Below are 26303 nucleotides of genomic sequence, written 5' to 3'. Positions count from 1 at the left end.
TTTATTTCAGGGCATTACATGGCCAAAGCACGTGCAACCTTCACATCACTGGCCCAGAAAATTATAGAAGTGAACAAATTTGGGTGGGAATGTTGTAGAATATTGAAGTGCAGTGTTATCACAAATGCAGAGAATCCAAGAGAGTTAAACTTACTATATTCTCCATTAATTTATTTAAAATTGTTCAAGTAAGAAAGAAATCAGAATTCTTTCCCTTCAAATAGTGTGTGTGTGGTAGCTTCCTTATTCATTTCTAAATTATTTAAAGAGTGTCTCTGTAGAATAAAAAAAAAGTTAGAACAAGTAAACTCTTCTGGGCAGACACAAACTTTTGGGGTTTTGTTTGTATAGATCCTAGCTCCAAGGTGCTACTTCAATACCAATACTTATTTAACACAGTATTTCCCAACAATCTATAGTTACTGGCAGAAAGTTACAAAGGTCACTTAACATATTTGAATCAGATATATGAAAAGCTCTCCTCAGTAAGTTTTAGAAACAGAAAATGCCGAAGGATTGAATGCAACTATATTTTTTAACAATTTTTTTTTTAAAACTCCCAGACAAAAACTCCTATTCAGCCTTGAAAATCTGACTTTCCCCTCCCCTTATGTCTGGCTATGCAGAACATGCACTAATTTGAATTCAATATATGAGAAAAGCAAACCTCAGAGTGAAGAACTTTAGAGTTCCAAATATCAGAAGGGTAGAGAACTAGTCTTCAATTTTATATTTGTTTCACAGGGTGCAATACCAATACCCAAAATCATGATATAGGATGTTTTGTTTATTTTTATTGTTTTGCTTCATTTGGTATTCAGATGTGTTTTAATTTAAGTTCCCTTTGGCAAATACAGAGCAGGGATATTGCAGCAAGGGAAAAATTAGAAGTACATGTACATTCCTGTACTCGATTATATTTTGGAAATGTGTATTAATTTGTAAGAGAGGCATGAGTAAATAAAAATAAAAAGCTTAAATAAAAAGCTAAATTTAAAAGATGAAGCAGTAGGCTCCCGAGAGGGTGAGTACTGAATAAAAGATTGTAAAGCATACTGTTAAACAAAACAGAAAGACAAATGTAGATAATGGCCAGGACCAAATTAAGGCAAACACATAATGGGGCTTCAGGGAGCATGATAATGTAGCACTTTGCAAATGAAGTTGAAAAGCTTGCATTTGAAGTACTAAAACAGAAGAAGTCAGAGAGGCACATCAAGAGTGGTATGGTCAAAGAGGCAGAACGGGTTTAAGTATCACTAAGGCTGAAACTGATGGGAATTGAGGTATAAAGAAATTAAGGAGACTAGTTTTAGCTCCAGAGTAAAGTTTTTGAAAACAGATGAACTCATTGGGACATGGGGACTTTTCAAAGTTTAACTTAAGTGTCATGGCCAGAATCACACAGGAAGCCTGTGATAAAGCCAAGAACTGAACCAGTATCCCCTGAGTCCCTGTCCAGAGCTTTAACCTAAAGGCCATTCTTCCTCTTGATCATGAGTCTTAAACAAGCAAAGAAACTTCAAATCCTCTTACAAGTCAAATTGTAAGTCATAATGTAACCCGCCTCAATTCTGACGTATTACCTTTTCTTTTCTTTTTTTTAAAAAAGTCATCCTCTACCACGATATCAATAAAGTAACTTGTATTGTCAACACTAACCCAGCCCAACCCTGGTTTGCTTAAGAACAGAGGTGGTAAAAAAAATTCTGACAGAATAGTTTTCCCTGTCAGACAACGCTTATAAGAAATGTTCTGTGGGAATGAGACTATTCTGTAAAATTTTCAATGGAAGCCAAGCAGGCAGGCCATCCACCTGACCAGCTCCTTTACCCTTCTCTTTAATAAGCTAAATAGACCATCTTAAGAAGCTCAATCACTATAAGGCAAATTTTCTATTCCTTTAATCATTCTCGTGACTCTTCTCTGAACCCTCTCCAATTTTTCAATATCCTTCTTCAATTGTGGACACCAGAACTGGACACACTTATTCCATCAGCAGTTGCACAATTGCCAGACACAGAGATAATATAATCACTAGGGCAGTGTCATAATTGGAACTCATGTTCAGCTGATTATCCAACACCACTCCAAACCTATTTCAGAGTCACTGATTCTCAGGATAGAGCCCACCATCCTGTAAATATGGCCTACATTCTTTGTTCTTAGATGTATACATTTACATGTGGTCATATCAAAACTCATACTGTTTGCTTGCACCCAGTTTAACAAGCAATCCAGATCGCTCTGAATCAGTGACCTGTCCTCTTAATTATTTACCACTCCCCCAATTTTTGTATGACAGTTTTTCTTTTCGTCCATGTCACAAATGCATACAGCAAAAACAGAATCCTGCGGGACCCCACTAGACAGAACTACCCCAACTTCCCCACTTACAATCACATTTCGAGACCTATCAAGCAGCCAGCTTTTGATCAGTTTAATGTGTGCCACATTAATTTCATACCATTCTAGTTTTTAATCAAAATGGCATGGAGTATCAAGTCACATGCCTTTCAGAAGTCTAAATATATTATATCAACACTATTACCATTATCAACCTAACTTGTAATCTTATAAAAAAAAAGATAATTTCACAGGACCATTTTCCATAAACCCATGTTAATTTGCATTAACTACATTATTGTATTTTAATTCTTCATTAACCAAGTTCCATATCAGCCACTCCATTATCTTGCCCAGCATCCATGTCAGACTGGCAGACCTATCCATGTCATTCTGTTTATCCTTTTTAATATTGGCAGAATAGTAGCTTTCTTCAGTCTCCTGGACCTTCCCCAATGCTCCAAGACTCAGTGAAAATTAGCATTAACAGTCTAGTGAGCTCCTCAGCCAGCTCTTTTAAAACTCTTGGATGTAAGTTATCCAGGCCTGGTGATTTTAAAATGTATAACTTTAGAAGCTGCTGTTTAACATCCTCTTGCAATACTAGTAGAATGGAAAGAGTGTTAACATGATGAGACTATATCTACCACAGTCTCCCCTCAGGTATGTGCACACCTCTCATTGATGTTAATGGGACTCAAAGGAGACTATGGCCTTGAATTACTTGGACAAGTTAAAGCAGCTGGGCAAAATTTTAGTTCTTGTATCTTTACAGATGGGCATAGCTTTTATTAAAAACAATTAACAGTAGTGTGCACATACCAACACTATGTGCATGCTGGAGATTCCTGCTTCTGAATTTAAAGGGTTAGTGGTAATATTAAATATATGAATTCATAAAATCATTAACAATATAATGTGCACATTTGTTTGACATAATACAGAAGAAATCTTGTTTTATAACACCCTTGTTAAAAACTACATCATCTCAACTTGGGTGAGTTATTCATCTAATATGGGTAAGCGAAATATCCCCTTCCCTCAATTATCAAATAATAAAAAATGGTTACCTACTTTTTTTAACTGCTGTTCTTCAAGATGTGTTGCTCAGGTAGATTCCATCTTAGGCATGTGTGCACCCACATGCACAGCAGCTGGAGATTTTTCCCTTAGTGGTATCCATTGGGCCAGCTCTGGCAGCCCCTTGAGCACCACACTCGTGCGCATGTCTATGAGGTGCCATCGGCCTTGCACCCTCTTAGTTCCTTCTTGTCATCAACTTCAACAGTGGGGGGAAAGGGTGGGTCATGGAATGGATATGAGCCACACATCTTGAAGAACAAGTTATAAAAGGTGGGTAACTGATTTTTCTTCAAGTGCTTGCTCATGTCAATTCCATGTTAGGTGACGCACAAGCAGTATCCCTGGAAGTGGGCGCAGAGTTCACGGTCGTGCTGCTTGCAACACCGCTCTACCGAAGCTGGCGTCATCCCAGGTCTGCTGGGTGATGGCATAGTGGGATGTAATAGTATGAACTGAAGACCAGGTGGCGGCTCTGCCGATATCTTGGATCGGTACCTACATGAGGAAGGCCACTGACGAAGCTTGTACTCTGGTGGAATGGGAAGTCACAATGGCCAGTGACAACACCTGTGCTTGTTCATAGCAGAACTTGATGCAGGTGATTATCCACAAGGAGATTCTATGAGAGGACACTGGCAGACCGACAAGATCTGTTGAACTTGCTCCGAGCAGGCTTGCTCCTCCGCGTTCGGCCATGCAAAAGCCATGCCATCAGATGCAGTGATGCTAGGTTCAGATGGAGCAGATGGCCCTGGTTCTGCGAGAGCAAGTCCGGTTGGAGAGGGAGCTCTACCAAAAGGTCCAAAAGTGTGCTGACCTAGTGCTGGTGAGGCCATGCCAAAGCTACCAGGATGACCTTTGCTTTGTCCTTCTTGACCTTCAGTAGGACCTTGTGAAGCAGGGATATCAGCGGGAAGGCATACAGCACTGCTCCCATCCAAGGGAGCAGGAAAGCATTGGACAGGGAGCCTCTAGCAAGTCTGCAAAACGAGAAAAACTGCTGACACTTCCTGTTCTGTCCAGACATGAATAGGGCCATCTGGGGAGTCCCCCGCTTTCAGAAGATCATGTTGACAACTTCTGAGTGGAGTGACCACTCATGGCAAGAAGAAAAGGACTTGCTGAGGAGACCCGCCAGCGCACTTCAGGTGCCCGGGAAGTGTGATACCTTGAGATGAATGGCATGTCGAGCAGTCGTGAGCAGGTGGGCTCAGACATACATAATGAGGTCCAACATAGCTCAGAATTGGGACTCTGGCAAGTAGGCTCTGGCCCGGGGGGAGTCGAGTACTGCTCCTATAAACTCTATCCTTTCAACGGGGATCAGAGTTGATTTTTGTTTGTTGATAAGCAGGCCTCGTTCCTGACAGGTGGCTTTCATCAAAGTAAAGCCATGCTGAACTTGGGCTCGTGACCTGTCTCTGACAAGACAGTTATGGAGGCCTGGATAGATTTAATGCCTCAACACTTCAGGTAAACGGCCAACACTGCTATGCACTTCATGAAGACCCTCGGAGCAGATGATAGGCCGAAGGACAGTGCCGTGAATTCGTAGTGGCGCTGCCCCACCACAAAATGGAGGAATCTCCTGTGGCTATGGAAGATAGAAATATGGAAGTAGGCATCCTTTAAATCAAGGGCAGCGTACCAGTCTCCTGGATCCAGAGAGGAAATGATAGAGGCCAGGGAGACCATGCAGAACTTCAGCTTCTTGAGATATCTTGAGATGCAGGTCTAGAATGGGTCTGAGGCCCCCTTTGACCCTCAGGATTAGGAAATAACGGGAATAAAACCTTTTCCCCCTCATATCTTGAGGAACCTCCTCCATGGCCCCCAGACATAGGAGGGATTCCACTTCCTGGACAAGGAGATGCTCATGATAAGGGTCCCTGAAGAGGGATGGGGAAGGGACATGAGAGGGAGGGATGGAGGAAAACTGCTGAGTGTAGTCAACCACTATGGTGTTGAGCACCCAATGGTCTGAGGTGACCCTGGCCCATGCAGCGAGGAAGGGAGATAGACGGTTCAGAAATAAACGGGAGGATTGGTCCTGGGGCAAGACTGGAACTCTGTCCCCAGGCACACCCTCAAATTGCCTGCCAAGGGACACCTGGGTAGCACACGGGGCCCGACTGGGCAGCTGAGGGGGACAAGGTGGGTCAGCAGCATTTAAAGCCTCTGTCTTTTTCCTTGTAGGAGCTCTGCCGCTGTGGACCCGAGAATGTAGGTGATGGGGGTGGCTGAAAGTGTTTCCTGGAGGCCTGCGGCATGTACAGGGCCAAGGAGCAAAGCGTGGTGCAGGAATCTTTCAGGCCATGCAGCCCAGTATCCATCTGCTCTGAAAATAGAGCAGTGCCTTTCAATGGGAGGTCCTGAATGGATGGCTGCACCTCCTGAGATAGCCCCAACAATTGCAGCCACGAGCCCCGTCGCCTGTACACAGTGGAGGCCATAAACGTGGCCACTGAATCAGCCACATCCAATGCAGTTTGGAGAGAGGCTCTGGCAACTGTCTTGCCCTCCTCCAAGATGGATGCAAACTCTTGTCTGAGCTCCTGTGGCAGGCAATTCCTAAATTTAGCCATGAAGTCGCATATATTATATTTCCCCAGCAATGCCTGTTGGTTGGAGATTCTGAGTTGGAGACTGGCCGTGGAATAAATTTTTCTTCCAAACAAGTCCAGCTTCCTTGCATCCTTGTTTTTAGGCAGAGCGCTCACCTGGCCCTGCCTGTCCCGCTCATTATGACAAAAACCACAAGAGACCCGGGGTGGTGCGGTTGAATACAAGTACTCATAGCCCTTGGCCGGGACATAATATTTCTTTTCTGCTCTTTTTGCGGTTGGGGACAGAGAGGATGGGGTCTGCCAAAGGGCCTAAACCATTTCCAGCACTCCTTCATATATTGGAAACACTACTTTAGAGGGTGCCGCGGCCACCAAAATATCAAAGAAGCTATCTGAGGCTGAGTGAGATCCTCTGCCTCTCGTCGCAAGTTGGAGGCCATCCTTTTCAGAAGGTCCTGATGGTCTCAAAAGTCATCTGGTGGGAGTGGGTGGGAGGGACCGGTGACCGCCTTTTCCGGGGATGATGAGGACGACAGCAACGCTGAATGTGGAGCTGGAGCCCCCCTTCCACCAGAGAAGCTGCCCCCAAGAGGATGCCTGTATCTCGGTATCAGCAACACAGCTCGAGTCTAGTTTCTGCATCAGAGAAAGCAGCGCCATGGTCCACTTTCGAGAAGCAGCTGTAGATTACCACTGGGAGTACAATCCTGGCATCGTAGGGAGCCCCCAGGGATTCCAGTATGGCCAATGTAGTGGCCATTGACCTTGCGGTCAGATGCCCATCACAGAGATGGTACCGCAGTCCGACTAGTGCCTCCGAGACTGGGATTCAAAATCCCCTTCTGACTCCGAGGTGGACTCCTCTCTAGGAGACCATGGGGAAGCTGTCCGTGCCTCTTGCTGCCGGCTATGATGTGGTGCCAAGTGGTGTTGAGGGGAAGGTAACCGATGATGGGGGTCCTGAGATCGGTGTCAAGCTGGAGACAGGTGTTGAGAGGGTGGGGAGTGCCACGGAGATGGAGATCGAGGTGTCAGAGATCAGCGACAAGGAGTCGATGAGTGGCACCACAGTGTCAGTGACCAGTGCCAGGAGGAGGACAGCTGGTGCCAGGGAGACAGACTGACGCTGTGAGGTTGGTGATCCACGTCGTGGAGCCGGAGACCGGGAACGTGGAACCGGGGTCGAAGACTACTACTTCCATATTTCTACCTTCTATGGCCACAGGAGATTTCTCCATTTTATGGTGGGGAACCACGGACATGGTGCTGGGGACTGGGGTCATGGAGTCGTGGACCGGTGCCGGGACTCCGGAGAATGGTATCGAACAAGCAACCATTGAGACAGGCCCATGGAGGGCTTCCCTTTGGCAGGGGGAGCCTTCACTGGCTCCACTGTTGGACGGAGGTCCTGTGGTGTGGGCAGCACCAGTAGGGCCAACAGGCCCCTAGCCGCTTGAAACACCTCTGGCATCGAGGGCACTATGAGGTGTAGGGGACCCCTTCCACTATCTGGAGTCAGGGGTGGTTCTATATTGGGGTCGGATCCCTAGCTGGATAGGCTGGACCTTGTAGCCCTAACAGAGGCAGATGACCTGACATCAGTGTTTTGCCTTCCGCCCTTCCACGTCCTTCTTCAAGGCAGAGGAGCACCAACCTTCAGTACACTGCTTCCTGTGGCACTTCCATGGCACTGGTATTGGTGAACATTGCTGAGGTGAACCCAGTGCCAGTGGGGCACTCTGCACGAGGTCGAGGTACTCAGTGCCAAGTCGGAGCGAGAGGGTACCGAGGCTGATCTGAGTGCCGCCTCCATCAGTAGGGCTTTCAGATGAATGTGTCTTTTTGAGTGCGTAGTTTGAAGCCCTTACAAATTTTGCATCTCTCTTTAACGTGCGTTTCCCCCAGACACTTCAGACAACTTGTGTGGGGTCACCACTAGCATGGGTTTGTAGCAAACAGCACACGATTCGAATCCCAGGGACCTGAGCATATACAACTATATACAAAAGCTATGAAAAGGAAAAACACTGGGAGCGCTTGTGAATCACAAGAGAGAAAGGCATTCCAGCGACCTCATGGGTGGTAAGGAGGAACTGAGAGGGCGCATGACTGACGGCGCCTCAGGTACCGGCGCACAAACATGGAGTTCCAGAGCTGACCCTACACATACCACTAAGGGAAAAATCTCCAGCTGCCATAAACGTGGGCGCGCACACACCTAACATGGAATCAACAGGAGCAAGCACTCGAATAAGAACAGACATGAAAGAAGATTTTGTACAGGGCTAGTACATTTTCATGAGTTTTGCAAGACTTGTAATATTCATCAAAATAAAAATCATTAAAACCTTACCTAAGTAAGCAAAGTCAGAACACCCTCATTTAGTTCATTTTCTGTGACAAATCCATACAATTAAGTGTCAAATACTTTCCTTACTTACAAGAATATTTTCCTTTTACCTGTCAGAATATGTAACACAAAAAACACACCTGCAATTTTCCAGGGTCCCTGCCAATTACTCATAAAAAGTTAAAGCAACAAATACATAGAATAGATATAGAAATAGGTCCACTAATTATAGAATCACAGAATATTAGGGTTGGAAGAGACCTCAGGAGGTCATCTAGTCCAATCCCCTACTCAGGGCAGGACCAACACCAACTAAATCAGGGGTTTCAAACTTGAATCACCAGGAGGACCACATGAGGACTCGTATGCTGGCCCAAGGACTGCATCACCCACTTCCCCCTGCTGCCCCTGCCCCCCACTCCATCCCCACAGCAGGGGGCTCAGGGCAGGGGGTTGGGGTGCAGGAGGGAGTGCGGGGTGCAGCAGGGGTGCGGGGTGTAGCAGGGGGGTCAGAGCAGAGAGTTGGGGTGCAGGAGGGGTTCGGGTTCCGGCCCAGTGCCGCTTACCTTGCGCGGCTCCAGTGTGCCAGAGGCGAGCACTGGGCTCAGGGTAGGTTCCCTGCCTGACCCGGCCTGGCCCTGTGCCGCTCCGGGAAGCGGTGGGCATCCTGTCCATGCAGCCCCGGGGGAAGAGGGAGCAGAGAACTCCGTGAGCTATTCTTGCCTGTGGGTACCACCCCCGAAGCTCCCATTGGCCGTGCTTCCCCGTTCCCAGCCGCAGGGAAGCGGTGCCCGCCACTTCCCGGCGCGGGGGCCTCAGCACCATGGGGTTTGCAAATCCACAGGCTGGATCCAAAGCCCTGAGGGGCCAGAACCGGCCCGGGGCTGTAGTTTGCCCACCCCTGGCCTGGAGGTAGGCTGGGGACGCGGCGCCGGGGAGGGGGGGGCCCGCTGCGCGGAGCTTGGCCCGCATGTGGCCTATGGGCCGCGTGTTTGAGACCCTTGAACTAAATCATCCCAGCCAAGGCTTTGTCAAGCTGGGCCTTAAAAACCTCTAAGGATGGAGATTCCACCACCTCCCTATGTAACCCATTCCACCGCTTCACCTAGTGAAATAGTGTTTCTTAATATCCAGCCTAGACCTCCCCCACTGCAACTTGAGACCAGTGCTCCTTGTTCGGTCATATGCCACCACTGAGAACAGCAGAGCTCCATCCTCTTTGGAACCCCCCTTCAGGTAGTTGAAGGCTGCTATCAAATCCCCCTCACTCACTCTTCTCTTCTGCAAACTAAATAACCCCAGTTCCCTCAGCCTCTCCTCCTAAGTCATGTGCCCCAGCCCCCTAATCATTTTTGTTGCCCTCTGCTGGACTCTCTCCAATTTGTCCACATCCCTTCTGTAGTACTCTTCCTCAGGTCAGAAGAGCTTTGCATGGCTTGAAAGCTTGTCTCTCTCACAAACAGAAGTTGGCCCAATAAAAGACATTACCTCACCGACCTTATCTCTCCAGGTTCTGATATGACAGTTTTCACAGGTGAGATAACTGTACTAATATATTACAAGAATATTAATTAAGATACAGATACATCATTATATGGATCTTGATCTACAGAAAAAGAGAAACAGTAAAATATTGTACATCAATTGGAGTTTGTTTGCAATTATTAACTAACTCAAAAGCTCTATCTGATTGCTTTAATTGCTACATAGCTGTTTACCATGTCTACTACCATGCCAATTTCTCATTACCCTACAAACCTACAGTCAAAGCAAGCTTGTGATAGTTTAAAAAAATGTGTTTCATTTAAGTGAGTATAAAGTATCTTGCTGGTCCATATAAAACTACTTTCTTTTCCTGCCTTTTTCTAAGGTTTATATAGGGTACAAGAGTCTGGCCTAGCATACAAAAACACCACCACTCAACATCGGCAGCCTGATTTACAAGCATTTTGTTCCTGAATTCAGAGCCTGACAAGGATGCTGTGCAAGCAAATGCCTATGAGGAACCTAAAATAGGGTATCCACTTGGGAAGAGATTAAGTGATTAAGTTTTGTGCTCTTGCCAGCTGCTAACTAAAATTTAAAGGGCCAGCAACATGTTTGTAAACTAAACACAAAGCAAGCAGCTTCTTTGTTTCCCTATTTTCGTCAATAGACTTTCTTTTCTAAACCTAATAAAGAGATAGTTGTAGCTGCCAAAAAGTGTCACCAAAAGTTTGATTTTCCAGACATTTATAAAAGTTAAATGTAAAATATATGTTTTTTTTCTGTGCTAAAAAGAGTGTACAAATGAATACACCTACAATTGGAAAGACTTATTTCAGTGCATTACTTTAATTACATTTGTCAGAAGTATGAGCTTCTAACAAAATATTTGGCATTAAAATATCAACTATGTTTTCAAAGACTATGAACTCTGACTACCTTTCTGATACTGTTTATCAACTTTGAATTTTTTTTAATTAATACTACAAGAAGAAAGAAACTGATGATAAACATTAATGCTTTAGTGCATTAGTACGAAGTGTGAGAAAATCCTAATTTGCCATCGAGTCTTACTGTGCCATTTGCCTCATTTTACTAATTTATTTATTTTTAATTTGCAAGTTTTTCCAACTTCTTCCACTTTTGCCCTAAATCCTAAATTATTTGGGAGTGTGATCAGTTTCTGTCCTTGGTTCATATATATTTGGAGAGCTAGAAACAATTCACAAATATACTACCATCCTGATTTTGACACTTAATGTTTTAAGTACTTTTCTGAGTTTGACCTTACACTGAAAAATAAAAAATAAAAATGAAACACTGTGCCAGGCATGTAGTAAAAATTAAGCTGGCATTTGTCCCTGGCACAACTGCAGAAAATCTACTTGCTTATATCATGGAATGAAACACTGAAGCCAGCAGGAGTGCTGGAATCTAAGCAGCTAGCTTAAGTAAAACCTTGCCAAAGTGAACCCACCCTCTGGGAAGTAACTCCAGAAGGGGAAACATCGGGCAGTCAGATTCCAAGACTTACCACAAAAGTAACTCACTTATGAAACAAAAGTAAAATACAATTAGACAGTAATGTTACCATTTAATATGGTTTCCCCTCCACATTAAATGCCACTCTTAAAAATGTACTCTCCTTTCGAAAACCTTTGATTACATTCAAGAACTACTTTCAGATAAAGAAACACATCTTGACTACACTAAATTAGAATGAATATTATGGAAATAATGTAAGAACTGCTAAATACTTGGGACACTGATCAAACAGAGCTTGACCCAATTTTTCAACAGAATAATCATAAGAGGTTTAGCAAGGTAGTGGGCAGCCCTACAGCAAAGGAAACACACAAAAAATACATTTCCAAGCCTGCACCACTTCTCTTCAACTCTCTGCATGTGCTTCCTGCTAAGCTTTTTCCTTTATTTGTGTACTTCTGCCAAAGCCACTAGAAGTGTTGCAACTGTCACTTCTCATTCCCCTCTCCAACTGCACCACACACACCCCAAGCATCCATACAGGTATCTTCATCAAATGAAGACCACCCATCTGGCTGCCCCTCACTACCCTGCTCTAGCTACTCCTCGGGTACCAAGGAGCAGATTCAGCTGAGTAGGGCATGGGGGCAGCCAGAGGAAAGGACTTCACCCCCCCAGGAGCAACAGGTGCTAGTTAATGGGGAGCGACAATATGGTGAGGGAGATCCTTCACACCCAAACACCTCCATACATGCTAGGAAACACAGAGAGTGGATGATGAGGAAGAGAGAATGGGGGTGAGATGAGGGTCAGACAGCCAGAGGATGAAATAGTGGATATGCATTTTGCAACCAGTCTCAGGTGAAAGGACCTTTTGGACTTATTGCATACAGATGTTCCATACATGCACGATAGCTGAAAGTGCTCTTCCTCCTCCCATCCCCGTCTTCTGAATGTATGGTAATCTATGCTTTGGATATCCAGTGCTGAAAGAGGTGCAGCATGCTTTACCAGGGCACGATCCTGAAGGCCATCCAGAAACTACCACTTGTTTATGCAGTGGTCTGCCTGCTTAGTGGAGCAAACCATCCAAAGTTAGTTAGGCCAATACTTGGTGTCAGCTGTCTATCAATATGAGGGACATTTCAAGGTCCTAGTCTTTACCCTTAAAGCCCTAGATAGTGCGAAGTCTGAATGACCACCTTTCACTATGCAGCCAGGCAGCCAAAAGAGACAAACTCAGATTTAAAAAACTTACTGAGGCAGGGTGTACTCACAGGGTGGCCCTGGGCTGTGGAATTTGCTGCCGCCACAGTGAGACTGATAGAGCCTTACCACTTTTAAAACACGTAGCAAGACATCCCTTTCTGCAAGCTTTTCACTAAGATAGAGAGACAGAACCAGCTGTGGATTCAAGGAAGTGTATCCGCTCGTTCTGAATCCTCTCAGCACAAAAAGTTAAGAGTAGTTGTTCCTCAGCTGAGTGATTTACTGTCACCTTTAAATTTTACATAACTAACATCCAGACACTACAGGGATTAGTGCCTTTGAAATAATAATAATAATATCATTAGCAATAAAAGCATGAATACTAACTATAGAATTATTAGTAAAAGCATACAAGACGTCCATTAATCTTAAAGTAGAACTTTACTTAGGGGTTTACTGACCTCAAGATTCAAACTAGTCTATTGACAGGAAGACATACCCTTTTTAGTTTGTAACTGTCTAAATGTCAGCATTATTAATAAAGAAACAAAAACATAAATAGCTATCTTGATTCACTTACTGTGTCTATAAGCAATAGCTGTGTCCAGTTTCACTACCAGTCCATGAACTAAACCAAAAAAATTACACTACATATTTTTGCAAAGTCTACACTTTCCTTACTGTTGCTTCTTAATCCACTGTATGGGATTAATAAATATATACTATTTCAGTTGAACTACTTTTTTTTTTTAGCTTGGGTCCAAATGACTTTTACAAAGAGCAGCCATTTGAACTTCTTCATATTAGTGAAAGCACAGGAACTGGTATAACAGTAAAAACGTATAAAATGAAATGTACCTGCTTTTCCTTTCAATGAGAATGGCCACGTAGGAAGCCGGTAAAGCAGCTCCGAAGCCCGGAGTCCAAAAGTAGAATTTGCCAAGTATCCTCCTGAAAATGTAATTTTGTATCTATTATATCACATGCCAAAGCAACAAGAAAGTTAGCGTATGATGCATGTGTTATGCTCAACATAAGACTGTATTCATGTCCATTTTCCACCAATAGAGATACATTGCACCCTTTGAATTAGTTCATATTGCACAGACACCAATAGGAATACTTTTACACTTACACAGTTCCTTTCAATGAAGATTTCCAGACACTTCATAAACATTAAGACCCATAATACCACTTAGGTACATCAGTACTACACCCATTTCAAAGGGCTTCTATTTTAAAGCAAATAGTACCTTAGCCCCCAAGTGATATTTATGAAAGGTTAAAGAATTATGTAGAACTACACAAAAATTGAGACTGCTACGGTCTCTTCTGCAGTCAGGATAGCCTCTTCAGAAAGATTTAGAGGTGTATGGAATGAATGTGGGGCTATCAAATGAACCGCAAGGCGGTTCAGATAAATACACTTCACAGCACGTCCTGAAGACAGATAGGGAAACTGATGCCGAGAAGTTAAGTGACTTCTCTAAGGTCACTCAATAAGTCAATGTAAGAGCTGAAAATAGAATCCAGGGGTGAAATCCTGGCTTTATTAAACTCAAGAATTGCAAATCTCCCATTGACTTCTATAGGACCAGGATCTCACCCCAGGAGTCCACAACTTCAGGAATAATACAAATAAAAAAAAATCTTATAAATTCAGGGCATATTAATAAACAAAATCATTCTGAAAATGGATTTATTACACTATGTGTAATGAATAATGACTACGTGTAAGGAATTATGTTTTGGGGCAAAGATTAAATTTGTTACTGTGGAAAAAGGGAAAAACAACATACACATTTGCTAAATGTAAATTACAGTAGCAGCCCAATTGTCCAGTCAGTTATTAAAAACTTGATTCTGAACTCTTGCATATTCAGCCTACTTGGAATGGACTGTGGAGGCAATAAACCATCTCCAAGGAATGGGGGTACTAGTGAAGTGGAAAGATTGTACGCAGAGCTTTAACAAGCAATAGCAGCTGATTCAGCAGCACAATCTCATTTGAGACTCTGTCCTCATAAAACAGCGCAAGTAACATGATAAATTCATATGGGGCAATGAAAAGAGATGAAATTACATATGAGAAATGGCACCACATAATAAAGAACTAGTGAAATTAGAAACACCATTTCAACCAGCTCAATTTTATCCCTGTCCTAGGAAGGGCAAAGGACTTGCCTCATTCTATCTTTGCCCTCAATATGCCACAAAAACAATGATGCAAAGAAGTACGACCAGTTTATGTTCAAAAGTGAGAGGAGTCAGTGAATCAGCAACGAGTGATGTAATGGCAATTATACACACTATACATTCCCACAGCTACAGAAGGTTAATTTCACTGGACAATGCCAAATGCTGCACCAGCTAAAAGTTCATTATTACAGGAATCTGTTGTTTTGGCATAGTTTTGAATCATTTTACAAATACTTACATTTTCAATTTGATAATAATATTTAAAAGACAGCAATATACATTTTACATAGTGCAATTGTCTGCAAATTCAAAAGCCAAAAGCACTTCTCATCATGAAGAATCTAAAAATATAGATAGAAATAATGTTTTGGATTACAAGATTACTGTTGTGTTGTGTCTAGTGGTGTCATAAATATAAAGGGAAAGGTAAACCCCTTTGAAATCCCTCCTGGCCAGGGGAAAGCTCCTCTCACCTGTAAAGGGTTAAGAAGCTAAAGGTAACCTCGCTGGCACCTGACCAAAATGACCAATGAGGAGACAAGATACTTTCAAAAGCTGGGAGGAGGGAGAGAAACAAAGGGTCTGTGTCTGTCTGTAGTCGTCTTGGCCGGGGACAGAACAGGAATGGAGTCTTAGAACTTTTAGTAAGTAATCTAGCTAGGTATGTGTTAGATTATGATTTCTTTAAATGGCTGAGAAAAGAATTGTGCTGAATAGAATAACTATTTCTGTCTGTGTATCTTTTTTGTAACTTAAGGTTTTGCCTAGAGGGGTTCTCTATGTTTTTGAATCTAATTACCCTGTAAGATATCTACCATCCTGATTTTACAGGGGGGATTTCTTTATTTCTATTTACTTCTATTTTTTATTAAAAGTCTTCTTGTAAAACACTGAATGCTTTTTCATTGTTCTCAGATCCAAGGGTTTGGGTCTGTGGTCACCTATGCAAATTGGTGAGGCTTTTTATCCAACATTTCCCAGGAAAGGGGGGGTGCAAGTGTTGGGAGGATTGTTCATTGTTCTTAAGATCCAAGGGTCTGGATCTGTAGTCACCTAGGCAAATTGGTGAGGTTTTTTACCAAACCTTGTCCAGGCAGTGGGGTGCAAGGTTTTGGGAAGTATTTTGGGGGGAAGGACGCGTCCAAACAGCTCTTCCCCAGTAACCAGTATTAGTTTGGTGGTGGTAGCGGCCAGTCCAAGGTGTAATATTTTGTACCTTGGGGAAGTTTTGACCTAAGCTGGTAAAGATAAGCTTAGGAGGTTTTTCATGCAGGTCCCCACATCTGTACCCTAGAGTTCAGAGTGGGGGAGGAACCGTGACATGGTGGCAGCGGTGGGATTCACCTGAAATCATTTTGAGATCCAGTTGAGATTTTTTGAACTAGAAATACAGATTTTAAAAAAGAATTTTTTTCTTCTTTGGAAAGGAAGCAGTTGAAACTGAAAGCAGATTGTTTTTTCTCTGCTTTGTGGCCAAGCAGAGACAAAAGGGGATTATCTTGTGAATTGCAGGTTTTCTTTGCCTGGAGGCAGGGTACTTAACTCCTGCAGGGAAATTCACAGTCTTCCAACCCAGAGGTTTTTTTTTCTTTTCTTCCTAAAAGTAAATAGGGGGTGTGTGCTCTACCCATTTGCCTGGAGACAAAAGTGGCAGGGTTTTTTTTAGGATTTTGATTTTTTTTTTGTTTTACAAGGAGCACAGGTTTGAAAAGAAATTTTTTTTTCCTTTGGGCTGGGTAAGCAGGTTTCCAAGTAGTGGAGGTTTTTTACTTTAATTTGGGCCCAGAGCAGAGACAAGGGAATTGTCTTTTTCTGTAGGCTGACAATCACTATCAGAGAATAGGTATTCTATTCCAGCACAGCAAAATTTTACAGCCAAGTTTTGTTTGTTTATTTCTAAACCTCGGGTGTAAAGTTAGTTAAAAACAAAGAGGTTAGAATGGCCAAATCCTCGGCTCGACTACAGCTGGAATTAGCCAAATTTCAGGCTGAGGAAAAACAAAGGGAACATGAAAGACAGATAGAACTCATGCGGCTGGAGAAGGAGGTACAGGAGGCTGCCCACAAGAGGGAAATGGGGGCAAGGAAGCATGTGGAGGAGATGGAGAGGATAAAGGCCCAGCAGAATATACCAACAAACCCTAGCAATCCTTCTCCAGGTACCACTTCCCATCCCAGAAAGTTCCCCACCTACAAGGCAGGTGATGATACTGAGGCCTTCTTAGAAAACTTCGAAAGGGCCTGCCTTGGGTACAACATCTCTACTGACCAATACATGGTAGAGCTGAGGCCGCAGCTCAGTGGACCCTTAGCTGAGGTGGCAGCTGAAATGCCTAAAGAACATATGAACAAGTATGAACTGTTTAAATCCAAGGCGAGAGTCAGAATGGGGATAACACCCGAGCAGTCTCGTCGGAGGTTCCGAGCCCTAAGGTGGAAACCAGACATGTCATTTACCCGACATGCCTACCACATTGTGAAACATTGGGATGCCTGGATATCAGGAGCAAGTGTTGAATCTCCAGTAAATTTGCCCTTCCTAATGCAAATGGAACAATTCTTAGAGGGTGTTCCTGAGGAAATAGAAAGATACATCCTAGATGGGAAACCCAAAACTGTAATCGAGGCAGGAGAGATTGGAGCCAGATGGGTGGAGGTGGCAGAGAAGAAGAAAACTGGTCGCAGTTGGAGCGGAGACCAGAAGGGACCACCCCAGACCACACCCTATTACCGGGGGCCGCCCAAAGCCCCACCTACCTCCCAAAGAACCCTCCAGACCCCTTATCGTCCCACCACCCCGTTCTCCAGCAACCCACCTCGCCCCGGTGACCCGTCAGCTGGACGATGTTTTAAATGTAACGAGCTGGGGCATGTAAAGGCCAACTGCCCCAAGAACCCCAACAGATTACAGTTCATTGCACCGGAATCACACCAGAGGTCCACAGGCCCAGATACCTCCCAGATACCCTTGGAGCGGAGGGAAACTGTGAGTGTGGGCGGGAAGAAGGTCACCGCGTGGAGGGACACCGCGGTGAGCACAAGTGTCAGCTATCCATGCTTCCTTAGTGGACCCCAATTTAATCAACCCAGAGATCCAAGTGACGATTCAACCCTTCAAGTCCAACTCTTTCAATTTGCCTACAGCCAAGTTGCCTGTCCAGTACAAGGGCTGGTCAGGAATGTGGACTTTTGCAGTCTATGATGATTATCCCATCCCCATGCTGTTGGGGGAAGACTTGGCCAATCACGTGAAGCAGGCCAAGAGGGTGGGAACGGTCACCCGCAGCCAGGCTAAACAAGCCGTGGGGTCTAGCTCTGTTCCGGAAACTTCTATCAGGGCCCGGTCAGAGGTGATGGACCCGGACCCCAGGCCAATGTCTGCAACAGCAGTAGTGGATCCAGTCCCAGAGACCCAGACGGAACCAGTCCCAGAACCGGAACCAGCCAAACAACCAACACCAGACCCCGTGCCAGCACTGAATCCAGTACTTGCAACCTCAACACCAGAGGGCCCCACCGAACCTGAACTGGCAGCAGCCGATAACCCTACACAAGAGGCTCAGCCGGAGCCTGAATCCCAACATAGTGCACCAGCGGAGAGCGATTCACAGTCAACAGAAACAGCTCCATCCCCTATATCGCTTCCAGAGGGACCAAGCCTATGTCCCCAATCCAATGAGGAACTGATGTCTCCAGCATCAAGGGAACAGTTCCAGACCGAACAGGAAGCAGATGAAAGCCTCCAGAGAGCGTGGACGGCGGCACGGAGCAACCCACCGCCTCTCAGCTCTTCTAATCGATCCAGAGAATTAAAGGTTTGTCAGTTTACAGCCCAGGGAGGAGACGACGCTGAGTGGCCTGAAGGTGTCTATTACGAAGGGAAATGTGCTGGTGGTGTGGAAGAGGTGAACCTCTCCATGACCCTTGGGCGTATGCAGCGACAGCAGATCCAGGAGCTGTGCACTAGCTACGCGCCAACGTTCTCAGCCACCCCAGGACTGACTGAACGGGCATACCACTCCATTGACACAGGTAATGCTCACCCAATTAGGGTCCACCCTTACCGGGTGTCTCCTCAAGCTAAAACTGCTATAGAACGGGAGATCCAGGATATGTTACAGATGGGTGTAATCCGCCCCTCTGAAAGTGCATTGGCATCTCCAGTGGTTCTAGTTCCCAAACCAGATGGGGAAATACGTTTTTGCGTGGACTACCGTAAGCTAAATGCTGTAACTCGCCCAGACAACTATCCAATGCCACGCACTGATGAACTATTAGAGAAACTGGGACGGGCCCAGTTCATCTCTACCTTGGACTTAACCAAGGGGTACTGGCAGGTACCGCTAGATGAATCTGCCAAGGAAAGGTCAGCCTTCATCACACATCTCGGGCTGTATGAATTTAATGTACTCCCTTTCGGGCTGCGAAATGCACCCGCCACTTTCCAAAGACTTGTAGATGGTCTCCTAGCGGGATTAGGAGAATATGCAGTCGCCTACCTTGACGATGTGGCCATATTTTCGGATTCCTGGGCAGACCACCTGGAACATCTACAAAAAGTCCTTGAGCGCATAAGGGAGGCAGGACTAACTGTTAAGGCTAAGAAGTGTCAAATAGGCCTAAACAGAGTGACTTACCTGGGACACCAGGTGGGTCAAGGAACTATCAGCCCCCTACAGGCCAAAGTGGATGCTATCCAAAAGTGGCCTGTCCCAAAGTCAAAGAAACAGGTTCAATCCTTCTTAGGCTTGGCCGGTTATTACAGACGATTTGTACCGCACTACAGCCAAATCGCTGCCCCACTGACAGACCTAACCAAAAAGAAACAGCCAAATGCTGTTCAGTGGACCGGAAAGTGTCAGAAGGCCTTTAACAAGCTTAAAGCGACACTCATGTCTGACCCTGTACTAAGGGCCCCAGACTTTGACAAACCGTTCCTAGTAACCACAGATGCATCCGAGCGTGGTGTGGGAGCAGTTTTAATGCAGAAAGGACCTGATCAAGAATTCCACCCTGTAGTGTTTCTCAGCAAAAAACTGTCTGAGAGGGAAAGCAACTGGTCAGTCACTGAAAAAGAATGTTATGCCATTGTCTACGCTCTGGAAAAGCTACGCCCATATGTTTGGGGACGGCGTTTCCACCTGCAAACCGACCATGCTGCACTAAAGTGGCTTCACACCGTCAAAGAAACTAACAAAAAACTTCTTCGGTGGAGTTTAGCTCTCCAAGATTTTGATTTCGACATCCAACACATCTCAGGAGCTTCTAACAAAGTGGCTGATGCACTCTCCCGTGAAAGTTTCCCAGAATCAACTGGTTAAAATCGTCCTTGAGATGTGGAAAATATTGTTAGTCTTTATGTACTTGGTAGTATATTTAGAGATGCATGTGTCTTATTAACTCTGTTTTCCTAGAGCTCCAGGAAGAAATCCCAGCCAGTGTTTCACCCTAGCTGAGATTTGGGGGGCGTGTCATAAATATAAAAGGAAGGGTAAACCCCTTTGAAATCCCTCCTGGCCAGGGGAAAGCTCCTCTCACCTGTAAAGGGTTAAGAAGCTAAAGGTAACCTCGCTGGCACCTGACCAAAATGACCAATGAGGAGACAAGATACTTTCAAAAGCTGGGAGGAGGGAGAGAAACAAAGGGTCTGTGTCTGTCTGTAGTCGTCTTGGCCGGGGACAGAACAGGAATGGAGTCTTAGAACTTTTAGTAAGTAATCTAGCTAGGTATGTGTTAGATTATGATTTCTTTAAATGGCTGAGAAAAGAATTGTGCTGAATAGAATAACTATTTCTGTCTGTGTATCTTTTTTGTAACTTAAGGTTTTGCCTAGAGGGGTTCTCTATGTTTTTGAATCTAATTACCCTGTAAGATATCTACCATCCTGATTTTACAGGGGGGATTTCTTTATTTCTATTTACTTCTATTTTTTATTAAAAGTCTTCTTGTAAAACACTGAATGCTTTTTCATTGTTCTCAGATCCAAGGGTTTGGGTCTGTGGTCACCTATGCAAATTGGTGAGGCTTTTTATCCAACATTTCCCAGGAAAGGGGGGGTGCAAGTGTTGGGAGGATTGTTCATTGTTTTTAAGATCCAAGGGTCTGGATCTGTAGTCACCTAGGCAAATTGGTGAGGCTTTTTACCAAACCTTGTCCAGGAAGTGGGGTGCAAGGTTTTGGGAAGTATTTTGGGGGGAAGGACGCGTCCAAACAGCTCTTCCCCAGTAACCAGTATTAGTTTGGTGGTGGTAGCGGCCAGTCCAAGGTGTAATATTTTGTACCTTGGGGAAGTTTTGACCTAAGCTGGTAAAGATAAGCTTAGGAGGTTTTTCATGGAGGTCCCCACATCTGTACCCTAGAGTTCAGAGTGGGGGAGGAACCGTGACAAGTGGTTAGAACAGGGAGTTAGAAACCTAGGTTCTTTCAGTCCCTGCCATTGATTCACTATGCAGCCTTTCCCAAAGTTTAAGGCTTGTCTATACACAAACATGCAATAATTTAGTTAACTGGGAAAAACCCCTGTGTGAACACACTTCTATTGGTCTAAACTGGTTTAACTTGCCCCTGTAAGCTAAACCAATATAAGCCAAGTTTAAACAAATATAAAAGTGTCTACAGAGGGGCTGGCACTAGTATAACTAAATCTGTTTACAATCAAACTTTTAGATGACCAATCCAAGTGTATAGACCAGGAGCAAAATGTTCTAAAGCGCTTTTAAGTGACTTAAGAGCCTGAAACTGATAAGTGCCCACATTCCTTTTGAAAATTGGACTTAGCTGCTTTTCAAAAATTTACCCGAACTGTGTCCCACAGTTATCCCACACTTAAAATACTTACATGCTTTTTAAACCACTTTAACATCTTTGGATGAAGGGTGCCATATAGGTACAAAGTATTAACATAATTACAATGTCAAGGTATATATTTGAAATTCTGCTTCCCTGAAGATATCTTCTTCCAGGGGTCTCACTTCTGGTTCCTCCACACCCTAGTGTGAGGAAGGTAGAATTCTCAAGGGCAGCAGACAGATGTCTGAGCACAAGCTAAACACCTTACTGTTACCTAGGATGCTTTGTGCTTAACTCAATCTTTGGAACCTTCCACTCAATTCCAAAAGAGCAGGAAGTGAAATATCCCCAGAGAAAGTCAGCCATTAAAACTAAAAATGACTGGAAAAAAAACTAGCAGCTCAGAAAAGAATTTAAAAATAGAGATATAAAATACAATGCCACCTCAAACAGATTCTGTTCCAACCTCAAAGGGAGGTAAATGGGTGATTTATAATCCTGCAAGGTGAAAACTTCAGAGAAGCAGAATTACAAGGGAAGCAAGTCTCAGCCTTAATTATCTCCACAATTACTTGCAATACACATTGATTTAGGACTATTGAGTAACGGTCACCTAGAGTCACCTTTCAGAGCAAAGCCACACTTTAAAGAGAGTTTTACTTGCGTCCCTAAAAAGCTTGACAACATCCTTTGTCATGAAAAGGAAAGGAGTACTAGTGGCACCTTAGAAACTAACGAATTTATTTGAGCATAAGCTTTCGTGAGCTACAGCTCACTTCATCGGGTGCATCTCTAAGGTGCCACTAGTACTCCTTTTCTTTTTGCGAATATAGACTAAGACGGCTGCTACTCTGAACTTTATCATGAAGTGATACAAGGTTTGAAAGTCAGGTTCTTTCGAGTTTACACATCTACACAGATGAGTTATGGTTTGTCTATATGGAGGAAACTGACCATCACAACTACTTTGGTATAATATAGCTATTCTGGAGTAACTCCCCCATGTGGACACTATTTCAGAATAAAAAGTGATTTTATTCCAGAATTACTCCATTTTGTGAGCAGAGTAGCTATTCCAGAATAAAGATACTTTTATTTCAGAACAGAGTCTCAACATAGGGAGCTATTAAAGCATACCTATTCCAGTCAATTTCCTTGTGCAGAAAAGGATACAAGTCCACAGGTGCCCTTGTTGCCAAGAAGGCCAATGGCATTTTGGGATGTATAAGTAGGGGCACTGCCAGCAGATCGAGGGGCGTAATCATTCCCCTCTATTCGACATTGGTGAGGCCTCATCTGGAGTACTGTGTCCAGTTTTGGGCCCCACACTACAAGAAGGATGTGGATAAATTGGAAAGCGTCCAGCGGAGGGCAACAAAAATGATTAGGGGTCTGGAACACATGACTTATGAGGAGAGGCTGAAGGAACTGGGATTGTTTAGTCTGTGGAAGAGAAGAATGAGGGGAGGATTTGATAGCTGCTTTCAACTACCTGAAAGGGGGTTCCAAAGAGGATGGATCTAGACTGTTCTCAGTGGTAGCAGATGACAGAACGAGGAGTAATGGTCTCAAGTTGCAGTGGGGGAGATTTAGGTTGGATAGGAGGAAAAACTTTTTCACTAGGAGGGTGGTGAAGCACTGGAATGCGTTACCTAGGGAGGTGGTGGAATCTCCTTCCTTAGAAGTTGCTAAGGTCAGGCTTGACAAAGCCCTGGTTGGGATGATTTAGTTGGGAATTGGTCCTGCTTTGAGCAGGGGGTTGGACTAGATGACCTCCTGAGGTCCCTTCCAACCCTGATATTCTAGGATTCTATGAAAAGCCCATTGTCACAGTTCAAGAAGGAAGAACAATGACTGAAAGACAGAACAATCACATTCACCCAGCCAACCAATGAGAAAGCACGAGCAGCTGTATTGGAGCTCTGCTCCCCTTCCTTTATGACCAGAGTTAAGGTAATAAAGAGAAAGTTACCAAAAAAAATTCATTTATTATAATGATATTTACGTCTCCTTCAGGAAGTAGAAATTAAAGGTCAATATCAATCAACTATTACACTTAGTGCACGTATAGATATTGATGAAGTACAAAAGGATGGAAAAAAATTAATTCACAAAGTGGCATACTGACAAAAACAGTGGGAAAAATATACACTGAATTAGTAAAGACAGAAAACAAGATGGGAGAACCTTTCATTAGGTCAAAAGAAAAGGAGTACTTGTGGCACCTTAGAGACTAACCAATTTATTTGAGCATGAGCTTTCATGAGCTACAGCTCACTTCATCGGAGGTGCATCCGATGAAGTGAGCTGTAGCTCACGAAAGCTCATGCTCAAATAAATTGGTTAGTCTCTAAGGTGCCACAAGTACTCCTTTTCTTTTTGCGAATACAGACTAACACGGCTGTTACTCTGAAACCTTTCATTAGATCATCTTCTTATTCCAATAAAGGTGTGGCTGCTTTTCAAAGAAGTCACAATAGGAAGCATATAGGAATAATTCTACAAATAAAAAGGAAAAACTGAAGATACTATATAGCAAGTCATTCTCAAATATTTAGCATAGTGTATACCAACCTTAAAATGCAAAAGAAAGCAATATACAAGCTCCCATTCGCAGTCAGAAAGGAAGTTGACTGCAAAATCTCAGGTAGCAGTTTGTGCAGATAATAGTCAAGCTTTCGTTTCCTGAGAACTGCCGCAATCTGGAGGGATAAAAAAAGGATGCACACTTGAATTCAACTAGTTTTTTTTACACTGTAAAGAAAAAGAGGACTATTGCACAGGGAGACACATTCATGTAAACAATAAATCAAAGCCTCTTAATTTACTGAGATACTTTTATGAAGAATACCATAAAAGATTTCCTCTGAAATTGTGCAAGAAATGCAGAGGCCATTATGACTATAAGAAGAATTTTACTACCTTGCTGAGTGGGAGAAGGCTAGCTGTTTTAAGCTGATGATAAATTTTCACAATACTTTGTGTTCCAAGGTATGGAAATGAATACAGGTTAAAACATCCCTAAGAAGTCCAAGCACACGCCTTATGCAGCCCCCCATAAAATAGTGAAATATTTCTGTAAATTTTAACTTCAAGGAACCTAACGATTTTTTTTACCTTGACGGGCAAGTCTTCCTCAAAAAAATTCACTATGACGTCAGAGATCAGAAAGAGAGTGCTTAGAATAGCCATATCATTTATACAAAGCATCTCTTATGAGTAGGTCCTCTCTTGCAAAAAATCACACAGTAAGTGTCAGCCAACAGAAAACAGACTAGATATAGACGATAAATATGCCTAGAGGTCAATTTAATTTCTGCTTGTATGTTTTATAAGAAGGGTGAGATTACTTGCAAGAAATGCATATAGCTTTTTAGATTCAGTCTATCAACAAAGACTTACAGGTAGGAAAAAGCTCACATAATTGTTCTGAATTTCCATGAAGTTAGTATAGTGGTGAAGGACAAAGATATATTCACTTAGCACTTTCTATTCAGATTTCCACTATTGCCTTTCTTTCTTTTCTTTACTTCTCTTCCCTCTCATCCAAGTGGACTAAGGCACCAAGTTTCCTAGTTCAAATCAGCAAGTGACCCAGCCCCCACGCTGCAGAAGTCAAAAAACCCCAGGGTCTCTGCCAGTCTGACCCAGTGGAAATTCCTTCCCAACCCCAATTATGACAATCAGTGAGACCCTGTGTGTGTCAGCAAGACCCACCAACCAAAAACCTGATAAAGAATTCACTATAGTCACTCAGAGCCCTCCCCCATCTAGTGTTCCATCTCAGACAACTGGAGATACAATAGAACTTCAGCATTACGAACTGACCAGTCAACCACACACCTCATTTGGATCTGTAAGTATGCACTCAGGCAGCAGCAGAGACCAAAAAAAAAAAAAAAAAGGTAAAATCAGTACGGTGTTAAATGTAAACTACAAAAAAAATAAAGGGAAAGTTAAAAAAAAGATTTGACAAGGTAAGGAAACTCTTTCTGTGCTTGTTTCACTTAAATTAAGGTGTTTAAAAGCAGCATTTTTCTTCTGCATAGTAAAATTTCAAAGTTGCATTAAGTTAATGTTCAGCTGTAAACTTTTGAAAGAACAGTATTCACATTCTGTCAATGTTTTTTCAAGAATTACGAACCACCTCCATTCCCGAGGTGTTCGTAACTCTGAAGTGCGACTATACTTACTACTAACAGTCTCAGATGGACCACATACCATTGTAGGCAACCTCATCATACCATCCCTTCCATAAACCTATCAAGCTCAGCCTTGAACCCGGTTAGATTTTTTGTCCACACTATTCCCCTTGGGAGGCTGTTCCAGAACTTCATTCCTCTCTGATAGTTAGAAAACTTTGCCTAATTTCAAGCCTAAATTTTTTTATGGACAATTTATATCCATTTGCTTCTGTGTCAAGATTGGCCCTCAACTTAAATAATACCTTTCCTTCCCTGTCGTGTATTCCTCTGAGTTATTTATAGGGAGCAATCATATCTCCCCTCAGCCTTTGTTTGGTTAACCAAGGTTAAGCAAGCCGAGCTCCTTAAGGCTCCTGTCTTAAAGTAAATTCTACATTCCTCTGATCATACTAATAGTCCTTGTCTCCACCTGTCACAGTTTGAATTCATCTTTCTTCAACATGGGAGACCAGAACTGTATATAGTATTCTAGATGAGTGCACCAGTGCCTTGTATAATGGTAATGATACTTCCCTATCTCTACTGGAAATACCTCACATGATGCATCCTAAGAGTGCATTAACCTTTTCCATGGCCACATCACAT

General features: G+C 43.5%; 1 protein-coding gene across 4 annotated transcripts in view; it reads right to left on the bottom strand.

The window, feature by feature from the left end:
- TMEM135 (transmembrane protein 135) overlaps positions 1 to 26303 on the bottom strand; it is a 383037-nt gene that overhangs the window by 313159 nt on the left and 43575 nt on the right. For all 4 annotated transcript variants that reach the window (XM_073336705.1, XM_073336701.1, XM_073336686.1 and 1 more), the window contains 2 exons: positions 24088 to 24215; positions 13384 to 13476 (listed from right to left, as the gene is read on the bottom strand). In XM_073336705.1, coding sequence (XP_073192806.1) covers positions 13384 to 13476; positions 24088 to 24215 — 221 coding nt within the window. The remainder of the gene's footprint in view (positions 1 to 13383; positions 13477 to 24087; positions 24216 to 26303) is intronic.

This window comes from Lepidochelys kempii, chromosome 1, assembly GCF_965140265.1.
Source record: "Lepidochelys kempii isolate rLepKem1 chromosome 1, rLepKem1.hap2, whole genome shotgun sequence".
Classification (NCBI taxonomy): domain Eukaryota; kingdom Metazoa; phylum Chordata; order Testudines; family Cheloniidae; genus Lepidochelys; species Lepidochelys kempii.
The sequence above is the reverse complement of the archived record's forward strand: the minus strand, read 5'-3'. Positions and strand labels throughout refer to the sequence as shown.